General features: G+C 40.9%; 1 protein-coding gene and 1 long non-coding RNA gene across 7 annotated transcripts in view; both read right to left on the reverse strand.

The window, feature by feature from the left end:
- The window catches only part of LOC109963814 (uncharacterized), an 18137-nt gene extending 12043 nt beyond the window's left edge, over positions 1-6094 (reverse strand). For both annotated transcript variants that reach the window (XR_002275443.1, XR_002275444.1), the window contains exon 1: positions 5889-6094. This is a non-coding gene — a long non-coding RNA (uncharacterized LOC109963814). The remainder of the gene's footprint in view (positions 1-5888) is intronic.
- Positions 6095-7120: 1026 nt separating this feature from the next.
- Positions 7121-14000, reverse strand: part of gfra1a (gdnf family receptor alpha 1a) — an 89331-nt gene continuing 82451 nt past the window's right edge. For 4 of the 5 annotated variants that reach the window (XM_020606669.1, XM_020606668.1, XM_020606670.1 and 1 more), the window contains 2 exons: positions 12529-12576; positions 7121-11127 (listed from right to left, as the gene is read on the reverse strand). In XM_020606669.1, the coding sequence (XP_020462325.1) occupies positions 10975-11127; positions 12529-12576 (201 nt within the window). In that variant the 3' untranslated portion in view covers positions 7121-10974. The remainder of the gene's footprint in view (positions 11128-12528; positions 12577-14000) is intronic. The other variant, XM_020606667.1, reaches the window with a different exon arrangement.

Raw genomic sequence — 14000 nt, forward strand, 5'->3', positions numbered from 1 at the left:
ACACACTGCCACCATCGCAGTTCTGCCACACACATGCTTTGACAAACTCCACTTCTATTTAATTGAGTTACGTATGAAAACTAATCAAACTCCAGCTCCTCAACATAAATCTATACATTTTACACATGTTAAAATAACTTACAGCAACAAAACGACACGTCTACAGTCACAATGTGAGGCACCGCTCAGGCGCTGCAGCGCTTTGGGCCGAACGCCAACACCAGCATGGTGACATACTGATGGCAGGTGGAACACTGACCATTTTCAGCAGCTATGTTTGGCTTGATACCACATTTAGCATCTTACAGTTTAGAGTTTTGGCATGCTAACATTTGCTAAGTAGCACTAAACACAAAGGGCAGCTGAAGCTGATGGGAGTGGCTTTAGTTTAGCAAGTATATAGTCATAAAGCAAAGTATTCAATACAACAAACAAACAAATAAGTGTCACATTGACAAGCTGCTAGGGTCACTACAAATACCAAAATGTAAATACAAGCAAAGAAACTGCATTCCTTTCAAAGGAGAAGTCCTGAATAAGAAGAGGAAGTGAAGCTCACAGAGGCGCAACACGAGGAGTTTGTCCAATAAACCAATCACTGATTGTTCCAACACAGATCGGTACATTTATGGGAATGTGTAGCTTATAGCACTACAGTAAAAAAAAACATTAGCATCACCAGGAAACGAAGGCAAACTGGCAAATATAACACACATAGTCAGTGGCAGTTCTAAAATGAATTACTCCCCGGGCAAGACCCCCTAATGAGCAAGACCCCCTAATGAGCACCCCCCCCCCAAGGGGAAAAAAAACACTAAATTTTGCACAGTGATGTTTTTACTGTAACAATATCCTTCAACAGAGCATTTGAAAACCACAATTCTGCACAAACGTTATCAGAACTTAAATATACTCTGTATATAAAAAAGTGTCAAAAATGTGTACAATCAGCATATAACGAGCAGAGAACAATAATATAAACTATTAAGAATAATATACAAATAAAACACAGAATAAATATTCTAAATAGCACAAATCCTTCATCACACAAATCACACTAAAGAAAATCTTATTAAACTAAACAAAAAGGTGCAAATTATAGGTCTGTGTTTATAATATTATGAATGAAATGTGCGTTATTTGGAAGAAAGTCAAGGTGTCGCTGACTTAGTTTAGCTACTAAGTGGATCCCTGAACTTTACTGTTTATGCCAAAACGTCTTTTACCTGCTACAAGACACTGATCACAGCACTGATCCAGTTCTCGGCTGGGAAATGACTTAAAGCGCCTCTAGCTTCAGCACGAATGGTTCAAAGCAACACTTTCACACATTTGCTTCATTAATCACCAATCTGATTTTCACATGTTTAAATAAAAGTCAGTAATAACTCTAATAACTCTAGTTTCTACTCAAGACATTCTAGAAATGAGTGAATATTCAGACTCCGACTTCATTAAGACACTGCAGCTCATCACTCTCCATTAATATGTTGATGTATTTACACCTTAGATGAGACTGAGTGACATTTATAATCTGGCTAATTCAAGTCTAAATCTGAGGCTTAATTCTGTCTTTAACCCTGGAATAAACGAGCAAGTCAGCCGCACAGTTCCGTCCACGCAGACACACACCAGCAGTGTTGGTGCACACAGTGAGAGGCTTCCTGTCTGTCTGAAGGCCTGATTACTGCCTTGTTACTCATTTCACTCTCTTCTCTCTCTCTCTCTCTCTCTCTGCCCAGTCCTCTCTTGCCATCCCACCTGTCTTGATACTGTCAGCGTACAGTGCTTTTGCATCTCTGCTGTCCTTCTCAGTGACTCAACCCCCCCGCCTCCAGAGGTCAGCTGCGCCATGTTCTTGTGATTGATGCCCTGTCCAGTCCTCAGTCTTTATGCCATTACAGGCCAATTGCAGCAAGTAATTTGGGCCGCGGCCTAAGGACAAATGACTGAGTAAGCTGGGGGGGGGGCCATAGGAATACAAAGTGCACTGCTGTCCTCCACCTCCCTACACACACACACATCCAACCAAACCACCAAGCTGTCAGCAGCCAAGAAGAATGCCGCCCTGTCAGCAGCGTCCTCTGCTCAGACTGCCGTGCACTGCTGTCATAAGTGGCCTTGTGCACTGACAAAAAGGGCTCTTTCTCCTCTCAGGACACAAAGGAGTGACACTGCCTCAGCTGATTATGTGAGCGGTAACCACAGAGACTTTATAGGTCGGCGGACGTGTCGAGGTGTCCCAGTCAGATCCCGTTCATTTAGACTTCAGTGTTCCTCTCTGACTGGCAGATCTTCTGACCTTCTTAAATAAATCTAATTGCCAAAAGCCTCTGATTTGCTCTTTAAGCATTTTTCATGAAAAGAAAAAGAGATTTTTTTTTCCTACACTGTTCTAACAGTTGACTCCTGTCTTATGCTTATGTTTATATTAATTACACTGTGTCACATATTCATATCCACCAGGATTTTACCTTTCTGTTTTTACACTGGGTGTGTACCAAGGTCATTTTACTGACTAACAATCTACGATTACTGTGCTTTTTTTTTTTCAGCTGCCAAACGACATTTTAGCTGAAATGACTATTTGATTAATCAGCAATTAATGAGCAAAATCACCAGCCTTTGATAATTACCTTAAGTACAATGTCCTAAAATATACCAGAGAGATAAACGGGGCCAAATCATGTACATTTCTTTTACTGTCCCATGAAAAAAGCCCAAATCCAACCTAACAATGTATGTGTGTGTATTCAAAGTCTGGTTTATCTTCGTCCCTTGTACCAGAGCACCACTGTGTCCAGAAACCAATAACAACCCACCAGTGAGTCACACCGTCGCTCTGGATGACAGGATCCTTCGTTACCATGAACACACACTGTAGTTCATCATCCTGCTGCCCCTGTTACTCACTAGAGACCACATACAGATTCATCCGCCGCTAAAAATAGTCCCCAAAATCCATTATTTTTTACTGTCAAACAAACGTCGTTACTGATCCTGCGACTGCTGCTAAGTGCAGTCATTAGAGTTGTAAACAACCTCCCTAATTAAACTATAACTGTAAAGAAGCAAAGATGATTATGACAAACACATCTATTAGTATTCACAACCTATTTGTCACAGTGACATGAATTGGCCACACAGGAGTTTACTGTGTCGCATCGATTCCCTTGTGATGCATTAATAGATGTTAATTCAAAGTGGCGTCTGGAGACCCAGTGTGTTTATGGGAAGTTTTACAACCTCCTCTTACAAACTGTCCGATAATGAATACAGCTTTGGGCTTGACAAACTATAAAAGTATTATGTCATGAGGCTTGTTATGAGTGTGAGCAGCCTGTGGGTCAGTTACAAAGACATGGCTAGTTCAGTTTTGTTCATCACCTCTCCTGAAGAAAAGTTGATGCTGCAGTCAGTGCTCCCATAAGAAAGTGGAAGCAACTGGTTTTGTTGGTTAAGCGGTTCTAAAGCCTTATCATAGAAAGGTTCGTATAATCTAAACATTTCAACTCTGATCTGAGCAGCTGTCACATATTCCTAACCCTGATCTGTGGCAGTGTAACAGAATCCTCAGTCTCAGCTTTCACCTGTGTCGCCTCACATCAACAGACTGCACAGCTGCAACAAACACTTCTTCTCTGTCAACTGACAACCAACTAGCTTCACCATACCGTTAATCTGGTTACTGTGCACATCTGCATGAGCCTCCTGTGGTGCAAAGTGTAACAGATATTTAAAAATGAGCGTTTAGACTTACACTGTGAACTAAGTGAAGCAGATATTTAAAAATGAACTCAAGTAATAATGAGCATTTAGACTTACACTGTGAACTAAGTGAACTGAGCTACTCTGCAACAACAAACCAATCAAGTCATTCATTATCAAAACTGTTCTGTCTACAGGTGATTTCTAACACCTTCCCTGTCTTAAAACAAGCGACACTGAGAATCCATCCTGTTTCCAGCTGATATGATCTTTGGCAGGTTCCTGGATAATGAAACTTGATTTTATGAAGTTCATGTTGATTTGCATTGGAAATGGGTTCCAATAACCTCTCTTACTGCAAGGAAATAAAATGTTCATGAGGCAGTTACCATCCTAAATGTCTTGGTAAGGAGGGAAAGAAAGAAATAAAGCTCATTTTAGTCCAGTTCAAGACTCTCACTGCTCAGCCTGCTAATAAAGGTCCAGTTCCTCACATTCTGCAGACATAATATTTGATAGCTGTCTTTACAGTTCTGTTGTGTGGCTGTATTGTTAATCTGTGTGACACTATGAGGTTTATTTTGCAATGAGGAGGGAGGGAGTGCCCTCAGAGGCTGCATTGTTTGACTCTGTTCCTAGTTCAATGATTTTAATTGAAATTCTTTAATCAACTAAGTCACAATGCTTTTACTGTACGTTTTCATTAAATGTACTGTAGGCTACTTATTACTGTCACCTCATCCCTCCTCAGTCCAAACACATAATTAACCCTCTTCCTCCCCCATCACACCTATTATTGGTAACAGAAAATGTGCCGACAGCTGTCCTGACAGGACGATTTGCTGTTGATTAAGACAGTTTTTGCAAGGTGTACCTAATAAACTGGTCACTACAGTAGAGATGAAACACTTGATTAGCTGATCAACAGCACACTAATCAGGAGGATTCAGAATTCAACACATCAACAACTCGTGCTTCTGACAGGTGAAGATATGCTGCTTTTCTTTGATTAACCAGGACTGAAAATCACCTGGTGGTTGGGCTGAAACCTGCAGGTCCCTGTTTGATCGTTCATAGATTAAAAATGAGCAAATGAACCTTTTAACATTTTCCTTGATTCAATGTTCTCCCGTTTGCGGTCTTCAGGTCCACATATGAACTGGACCGGTTCGAAATGTAAACACAACAAACCAACACCACAGTGAGCAACAGCACTCTATTAAAAGTGAACGGTCTGGATTTAAAACTTTACTCACACATCAACATACAATTCATCATAAATACGTACTCAAGTTTCACAGAGTTAAATGTACTTGTTGAATGATGACTCAGATCTTGTTGTGCACAGCCTTTTGCAGCAGCTGCATTCTAATTGACTGTGTTGTTGGCAAATGTGGTTACTGTATTAGGGTTGGATGCATTAGGTCTAATGGCTGTGTTGGAACATAATGGAGAAGTACAGTATGCTGAAATGTCAGACTCATTTTCTGATGACAATGACGTGCAAACATTGGCTTTCTTTTCTCTTTTATATTAATGTTTCACATATCTCAAAAATGATTCAGTAGATGCTCTTCGTGCCTACCCGGGGCCTTTAATAACATCACTGCCATACTGTGTACACCTTGGACCACAGTACACAACTGTGGCACTTGGAAGTTATTTTTCAGCACTAAATTTGTTTAAAAAACTGAAACAAAGATTTTGGTCCAATACAGCAGTGAAATTCGGTTTTTATACCATCACCACAAATGGCAATATTTTATTGGGTAAGTTAAGGGAACTTATAGCAGAGCCACTTTGTGCAGGTGAATTCTCTCATTCCACAACATGAGTTATACAAAACACTGGTGGATCAGTGGATCAGTGGATCAGTCAGCCAGGTCTCAGACAAACAGGAGGCAGGTTGGTCGACTACGCTCACAACTGAGTCTCTTTTAATATATAAACTGCTATACAGTCTGCTACCTCCTATAGTCCTACTACAATTAACCTGGAAATGTGACAAAACTCCCGCCATTCAACAACAAACAAACACGGTCACTGACACCGTGCACCGTGCACGTCTTCCTGCGGCCTAGAAACCAGCGCCAATCTCAGCCACAGCAGCTTCACACCACGTTTGTTCTGACTGTTGTCTATGTTCCACAAAGTGAATTAAAACGTGTTGCTGTACTCACCTGTGTGCGCGCGTGCACCATGAACTCTTCCAAATCGGCCTTAAATCCATTTCACTGCTGTCAGTATAAAAAAACCATCCGTTTGTTTCCACTGGGCTTCTCAAACACAAACGAGGTGAAAACCAAAAAAGGGGGTCGCGCGCACACCGGAAGAACATAAATGAACCGCCATTAGCATCAGCCAGGTACAGCACGCACCTGGCGCCTGCGCAACAGCTTGGGTGTGTTTGATTTACTTCACTAGACAGCTGTGCTGATCAGGTGCTGTATTTACTCTTGGTACAGTGAATGTACAGCCACTGAAGCCATGTTTACACCTACGTTAAGACGTTCTCTAGAAGACAGGTCCTGAAAATATTATACCTTTTGATACAAATGAAAAGATACGTTTCAAGTTTTGTTTTAAAGGTTGTAGATGAGGGGTAATGTTTCAGTCTTCAGGGAGTTTGTCCCACAGTCTGGAGACACATGAGCAGCATCAAGTCCCAGAGCAATGGACGGTTAATGTGAGAGTCAACGGCGCTCAGTGATCTGACAAAGTGTCATGTAAAAACACAGTTTCATTAATTTAGTTATATGGTAGTTATAGGAAATATTGATCCCAGGCTGCTCCAGGAGTAATAAATAGCCAGGCCACTGTGTCTGTCATTGATCTGCGCTTTCATATTTTGATTAACTGATTGTCAGTCTATTATTTTCCTGCAGTGCTGGAAAAAGGTGAAACTGGTTTAGCAGGTGACACTCGCCATCACTTTCTTGTTCTATAATGTGGTTGTTTGCTTTGCAAGTGCTAAATTGGATGAGAATTGATTTCTAGCTCAGAAAGTGTTCCTACAGCACAAACCAAAATGGACTCATGAGCCAGCTGCTCACAGGTGCTTGTGTCAGCTTGTGTCTTATGTTTGTTTCTTGCCATGCTGCACTGGATAACAGCACCACTGACCCCTCCCCTCATGGCTGGTCAAAGCTATAAATCTGCCAGAGGCCTCAGATGACTTGTTTTTAATCCCATCTCATCTTTTTGCTCCTCATGTTGCCTTTGGCTTGGTGACCTGTGCTCAGCATTAACTCCAGAGGATGACCTCTGATGACCTCACACCTTCTTTCGTCTGTCTTTCCCAGGTGTCTGTAGGTTTGGTTCCTTCTGTTATTGTTCATTGAAATAACGCCACATTCAAACAGTCTGTGTGATTTAGCAGTTTTTAATTATCTTTTGTACAATAGATTTTACATTTTCACAAGCTAAGAACTTAATGCCAGATTGCCGAGAGAGTCTGCACATCCAGAAAAAAACCAAAACATTTCTCGTATTTTTAGGAGGTTGATGGCAAAACATATTCACCATCTTTTTTTGGTGGGATCCTAACATCAGGAGGAAGGGACTCGAGTTCTGAGGCCCTCTGAACTCAGAGGAACTCTTCACAGAGCGAGGAAGCACCGAACCACCTCTAGACTTCAGCTCCTGTTCCAGGCCCCATGATGACACAACACTGGGATTAAAAAAAAAATGATCACACATACTGTAAGACACAATTCTAAGAAATGTATCCAGTCCCCCTAAGACCTTTTGCCATATAGCAATTTAACATTTTGATTTAACTGTCCTTTGAAGCTGCACACATTCAGTCTGTGGGACTTCACTCACTTGCTCATCTCTGGTCAAATATACTATAAAAAATCTTTAATAGTATGTTATAGAATATATTTAGCCTTAAACACTGACTTATTTCCTTCCCAATAACCATGCAATGACAATTCTCTTTCTTGCACAACTCCCTGGTACTGTGACTATAACTATTTCAGTGGTAAAACCAAAGTAATTATTGCACAGCACTCAACAGTCTCGACAAGAAGAGCGATTCACATCTGAGCTGTGGCCGATCCAGCTCATTCACTTCAACTCATCAAAACTGCTAAAATCAGTAAAAGATAGAAAAATAAGTTCAAATCTTAGCCAAAAAATCAAATAAATGGGGCTATGGTACAAAACAGTGTGTTCAGCAAATAGCTGTGTTTAACTACAACACTGATATCGTCTTTCTCTGATGCAATAATATCCACAATCATGTACATATTGGGAGAAATAAACATATACAATAAGTTGTTATAAAACAATATTCTGGCTTATTCAATGTCAAAATAGCTCACAATGCTCTGGAATAGAATATCGTCAGACATTTATTTGTCCAATTCGTAGTTTCAGCCAAGTACATACAGTGCATATACCATGTTTATGCTTGGTGAATAACATTTAACTATACATTAAGCATGTTTTGAGAAGCTACATAAAACCAAGCAGTGTGTCATAAATGCTCCTGTCAGTGTCCAGATGGCTAAAGTAACATGCCACAGTGATGTACACGAAGTTCCTGATCATGTGTTGCACAGACGTTTGGTCAGATTAAAAGCCCGGACTTCTTGTTGGGTGGGTTCAAAACCTCACAACAACTGATCTACCACAACTTACTGCGATGCTGTGGCTTTCTGTATTCTGGCAGCAGTCCTCAGGAACAGACAAAGAAAATGCTTGAACAATGCACATATAGTACATAAGTCACATGTCATGTGTTTGCTAGTGATGGTTTCAACAAACCAGAAGATTGACCATTTGTTAAACTCTTCCCTCAAACTGCAACAGTCCAGTTATAGGCACAGCACATCTGTCAGGCTTTGGAGTCTTTTGAACACCTGTAGTGATGTGCATGATGCAGTACATACTGTATGTACAAAAAGTTGGAAGGGTGGTGCCATTTTTTAATAACTTTACAAAACAAAAATGCAAGACTGGAAAGAACAAATTGAACTGAGTTTATCTGACAAGTTGCTACTGTTAGCATGCCTCACTTACTACTTACAGGTACAGACAGCATTTCTTCTAAGGTAGAGCAACAGTTAAATAGCTAGCTCCATTGTTTTGTTGGTTACCCATTCAGGACTCGTTACCCTATCAAAGTGTTAGCGGCTCTATCCTGCTGTTTGTCAGGGTCGGGGATGTTGGTTTGTGACTCATTGGTGATCATTTGTGTTGCTAGTCAAAGTATGTTTTTCTATAAAAACAATAACATTCTTAGCTTGCATTTTTTTTATCATAATAGAGAATGTTAAGTTGCCATTATTGTTGAATTTTGGGTAAATGCTCCAATTTGAGAGCATTACACTCATTATCAATCATAGATACTGTACCTTTATACATCTATATCTTAATAAAAAAATACTATCCCATATAGCTACATACAGTAGCAGGTGCTTCCACTACGCCCAAATGTCCACTTCACTGTTCGGTTTGAGCACAGACAAGACAGACATGGATTAATCTACAGTGTTTGTGTCATCTGCCAACAGCAGCTAGCTAGTGTTAGCTCCCGAACCAAGAGCTGAGATCAGGCTGCAGAGTGTTGCTCCCATCGACAGGATCTCTAGGTCCACTACAAGTTAGCTACAGTCAGCTGACATTATCCATTCTGAATTACCAGTCAGAAAAGTGAGATCCAAACAATTTGGTGCCCCGTCTCAACATTCAACACGACCTGTTGTACTTTCATATTTTCATATGCTCTATGCTGTCATGCTAACTAGTTTTAGCCTGTGACATGACAATGTAGCTTTATTTCCATGTATTGTACAACAACTGGTGAGGATGCTAACAGTTTGCCTGGGGCCTACAGTACTGTCAGTTTCAGACTTATTCAGTGGTGCAGAACAAAAAACCTTATTCACTGCATTCATTTTCAAGTCAGCTATAATCATTAGAAAATGAAAGTAGCTTGATAAAATTTTGAGTGGCAACAATGCCACAGTTATTATGGAGAACTTCATAAATGCTATGCTAGAATACAAAGCTTGACAGGTGTAGCGAGAGTATCTCAGCGAGGTAGAGCTCAGCAAATGGCCAGTTGAAAGTGGTCACTCCTTCTCCAAACACATTTTGACAGTTTCACAACTGAGGCCATTAAGTCATAACAGCGAGCTGACAGAACAGGATGCTTCCAGCTTTGGAGCGAAGGCGGCATGAGTTGCTGTTGAATATAGGTTTTCTCCACAGCTCTCGTCTGTTTTTGTAAACACAGTGCAGTGAAATACATCAAACCTGAAAAACCAACAAGAAAACAAAACAAACAAACAAAAAACCCATAAACAAAACAAAGAAATAGGAGAAATACTGAACGTGGCTTGGACTTCTAACAATTACAAGTATGTACAGTCACTAATAAGTGCAGTGGATGCAGTGTATAACCTACTGTCCTGTGATCTCTCAGTATCACCCTGTTGGCAAAATGAGTGTGTTTGTCTGAATGTGTGAACATGTGCAGTGTGTGTTTGTGGGTCTTTGCCTGTGTGCTTTTGCCAGCAGCAACATGTGTTCAGTATGAGCTACAGTAAAGACAGTTTGGGATGTTCCAACTTATCGTTTTGAATGATCAGTTCTCCCCCGAAACAAAAGGCTTTGTCAGGTAAATACTCGTGGACCTTTCATTTGGCTCATATAAGTGTAAAACACCTAATCATGGCATTATCAAAACACACAAACACAAATCACAAAGGAGACAGAATAACACCAAAAGACTGCCTGTGTGATCACATGTAGCCGTTACTGAACTGACTGTGACTTTTAAGCAAAAGATCCCACCTATAGCCTCAACACACAGACAGACGGGGGCGACAACTGATGTGACGACTGAAAATCAGTGCTAATTTACATTGTGTGTTTACTGTTCCAAGAGACACCGGCTGTGGTTTATAGGAATGTAGTCCTCAAGTGTTTGCTTATTTTTGCCCAAGTGAGCAACACAAAGCTTTTACTCCCTTTTTCAAGAGAAAACAAAGAAAACTGTTCTCATGTATCACTGTTTTAGCACAAAACTGCAACGCAAAAAACAAACAAATGAACAATACAACAACAGAGTTTCCAAAAAAATTCATAAAAAAACCACAAAGTATGAATCAAAGGTAAGACAGAATCCAAAAGGAAATAATAGTACCACAGGTATTACCAAGAAGAAAGGATATAATTTCTTGTTTTGCTTTTTCTTTTATACAAATGTGTGTTTGTCAGTCCTGTGTAGTTTGTTGTTGTTAAGTAGCGAGGCTACAAGTTGCCCGGTGAGGAGAGCGCCGGCAGGATGCAGCACCACAGCCAGAGCAGCAGGGGCAGGAACAGGGCCAGGGGCGCGGGCTGCCTGGAGACGGCCGCGTTGCTCTGGATGGCGTTGGACGTACTTGGCCCGTCTATGTGAGGGTCCTGAGAGAGAGACAGGGGAGATGCAAAGCTTAGTCTGGTGAAGAAAGAAAAAACAGCCCCACTGCTCCTTTTCAGCGTCTTATCAGTTATTTTTAAAAACTGTCAGACTGGTCCAGACTAGTTTTATTCCTGATTCCCAGGTGTGGGACACACCAAAAGTTAGTTTCTGCTGCAAGAAGACAAAAACAGAGACTCACATTAACATTACGAGTCTTGTCATTTACAGACTTTTCCTACCAATGCTGTGCTGAATTCAGTGTATATAGCCTAGACATCATCTGTTCCCTCTTCCTCAAGGAAGCTACTGGTTGTTCTACAACTGCTTTCCCATCCAAATGTCCAGATTGCGGATTAAGAAAGATTAATCAGTCAGTGGTGGCAGGTGTCTCTGGATCAGATCCATTGCAGACTCTGGGATCTTCTTCATGGCAGCTTGATAAATGATGACCACCGGAAAAATACAATAACATAAACAGCTGCCGAGCATTTCAAGCGAAGTGTGATTGTCATTTCTCTACTCAGGTTTTAATTTAGTCATACATCACACACTGTAGAAAGCAGTTTAATTTCAAAAACCACAGGGGCTTGTTTGCCAATACAAGAACCTTACACACCGCTGGAAGATAAGGTGGTTTAATTCATGCACGTGAGATGTGGAAGACCTTAGACTGTTTAACTCAATTCTATCACCTTTAAAAACTCTTAAATGTAGTCATGTGGTACTGTATGCCAGTGAAAAATCAAAAGGCTGTTTTTATAAGTGAAATGTCACAGTGGACAGCTAAAAAGTACATCTGCGTGCATGTGTGTGCATTTGCATGTGCCACCATGTGTAAGTATGCATATACAGAGCTTCACCAGGGGCCTTTGGCTTGCTAATAGAGGCACGAGCTAACGGCTGGGTCACCTCCTCTAGACCTGTCCCTGCCTCTATTAAATGTCAGTCCAGTGCAGAACAGTGCCTTATTATTGTACACTGACATTTACAGTGAACTTTAAAAGCCACCAGATAAGCAACAATCCCATTTCAGCCTCAAAGGAACTACAAAGAACAGGCGTTTACAAAGGAGGCAGGAGGTATTGCTGTGGCAGTCACTGTCACAGGGAGGTCAGAGACTTCCAACAAGGAGGTCGGTCAAGGTCTGTGATGAGTTGATAACAGTTGCCTTTTGGTCTTAAATAAAAATGTTTTTTGAGATAAAACTGAGAAATGATTTGAGGTTTCACCTCCCAACACAAGTCATGTACAGGGTGTGACATTTGTCTCAAAGTAATGACAGTGTTCTTAGCCGAGCGTTCCTCTATACCACCAACGTATCCAAATGCAGTTCAGTATTCATCAGTATTATGTTATGAAATTCACCAAATGTATTTTTATGACACATTTGGCAGCAGACTTACCACACAGAAGACACCATCAGCGGTTGAGTTTGATTTCAACTTCTGAGCCTTCAACAGAAAGACACAAAGAATCACAATCTGTGTTACAACATCCACAACACAGCTTCACGTCTGTCCTGAGTAAAAACAAGACCGACTATATATTAATAAAGTTTCAAGGCTATAAGTCAGCTTGTATAAGTACTGTAGACTGCATGTCACATCACAACAGAGAGAATGTGTAGTAATTAATCTGCTTTGATCAACAGTCGATAGAACAATCTACAGCCTAATCACAGTGAAAATATTCTGTCAATGTGTTTGCACAACAGGTTCAAACCACAGACGTCAGTGTTCAAACACTGTGACTAAACTTCAAATAACCACCACATTCAATCTTTTCCTTTGTGAAAGCTTGGCGCTGATCTTAAAAGCAGAGGGGAAACTGAAGCTAAACTAGAGAAACTACAATAACCTTGGAGAGTTTATCCCGAGAGTCTGTTCAGCTTTTAAAGCCTCTGATATTTACACTCAGAGTAGAAGAAGAGCAAGGCTGAACGCAGAGGGACAGTCAAACCCAGACTCGATTTCATCTCCGATTTATTATTCAACAGCTGAAGCACACTCAGACACACTCTCTCTTTATCTCTCTCTCTTCCTGTCACACATACATACATATGATGTGTTTCCATCTCTTTGGGTGACATTATATTCACTTAGATTCATTTCCTGGAGACCTACCCTGACCTTAAACCAAGTCATCATTGTAAAGTGGAACGATTTACCTGCTTTTTGTCTCCATAAGGAGTTTGAGTCCCCACAGTGTGACTGTGTGAACAGATTTATGTCCCCACAACATGAGTAATACCAGGCCACACAGTAGTGACTGACGCTTTGACTGTTTCACTACATTTCTCGTGTAATTTTCTGCTTATTAACACCGAAATATTAAAATTACAGCATGCGCACTGCACCTGCTAAAACTAGCTCTCATAATTACTTAAAGACTTGCAAAATGTCATCTTCAGGGTTTAAAGAAACCGACACTGGCTTTTAGTAGGGGAGCTGCTCTGTGGTGTTAAAGGTAATTACCCTGATCTCCTCTCGAGGAGTCTGTGTGGTGGTATAATGACATTTTGCTTCATCAGCATTTGCTACTGAATGTACACCTATGTCCTTTCAACAGAAGTACCTTCTGCATTTACTGAAAACAGGTCTATCTTTAGAGGATAGACAGACTAATCCATGGCTGATGGGTGACACAGGGATAAAGTTCCCGTCCACCACTGCTACTGCTGCTTGTAGCGCAGTGTGAAACCAGTGAGCGATCTCATGCTTGTCGCTGCATTAGAACGAGGGTGAACCAACACTACTGCTCCTTCTCATCAAAAGGAACCAGTGGGGGTGGTTCTGGTATCTGATTAGGATTCTTCCTGGGTGTCCCTACATTGGAGGTTTTCCTCCTACCATAACTGTTAGGAGGCCCCAGGATA

The sequence above is a fragment of the Monopterus albus genome, unplaced genomic scaffold (assembly GCF_001952655.1).
Source record: "Monopterus albus unplaced genomic scaffold, M_albus_1.0 scaffold80.1, whole genome shotgun sequence".
Taxonomy (NCBI): domain Eukaryota; kingdom Metazoa; phylum Chordata; class Actinopteri; order Synbranchiformes; family Synbranchidae; genus Monopterus; species Monopterus albus.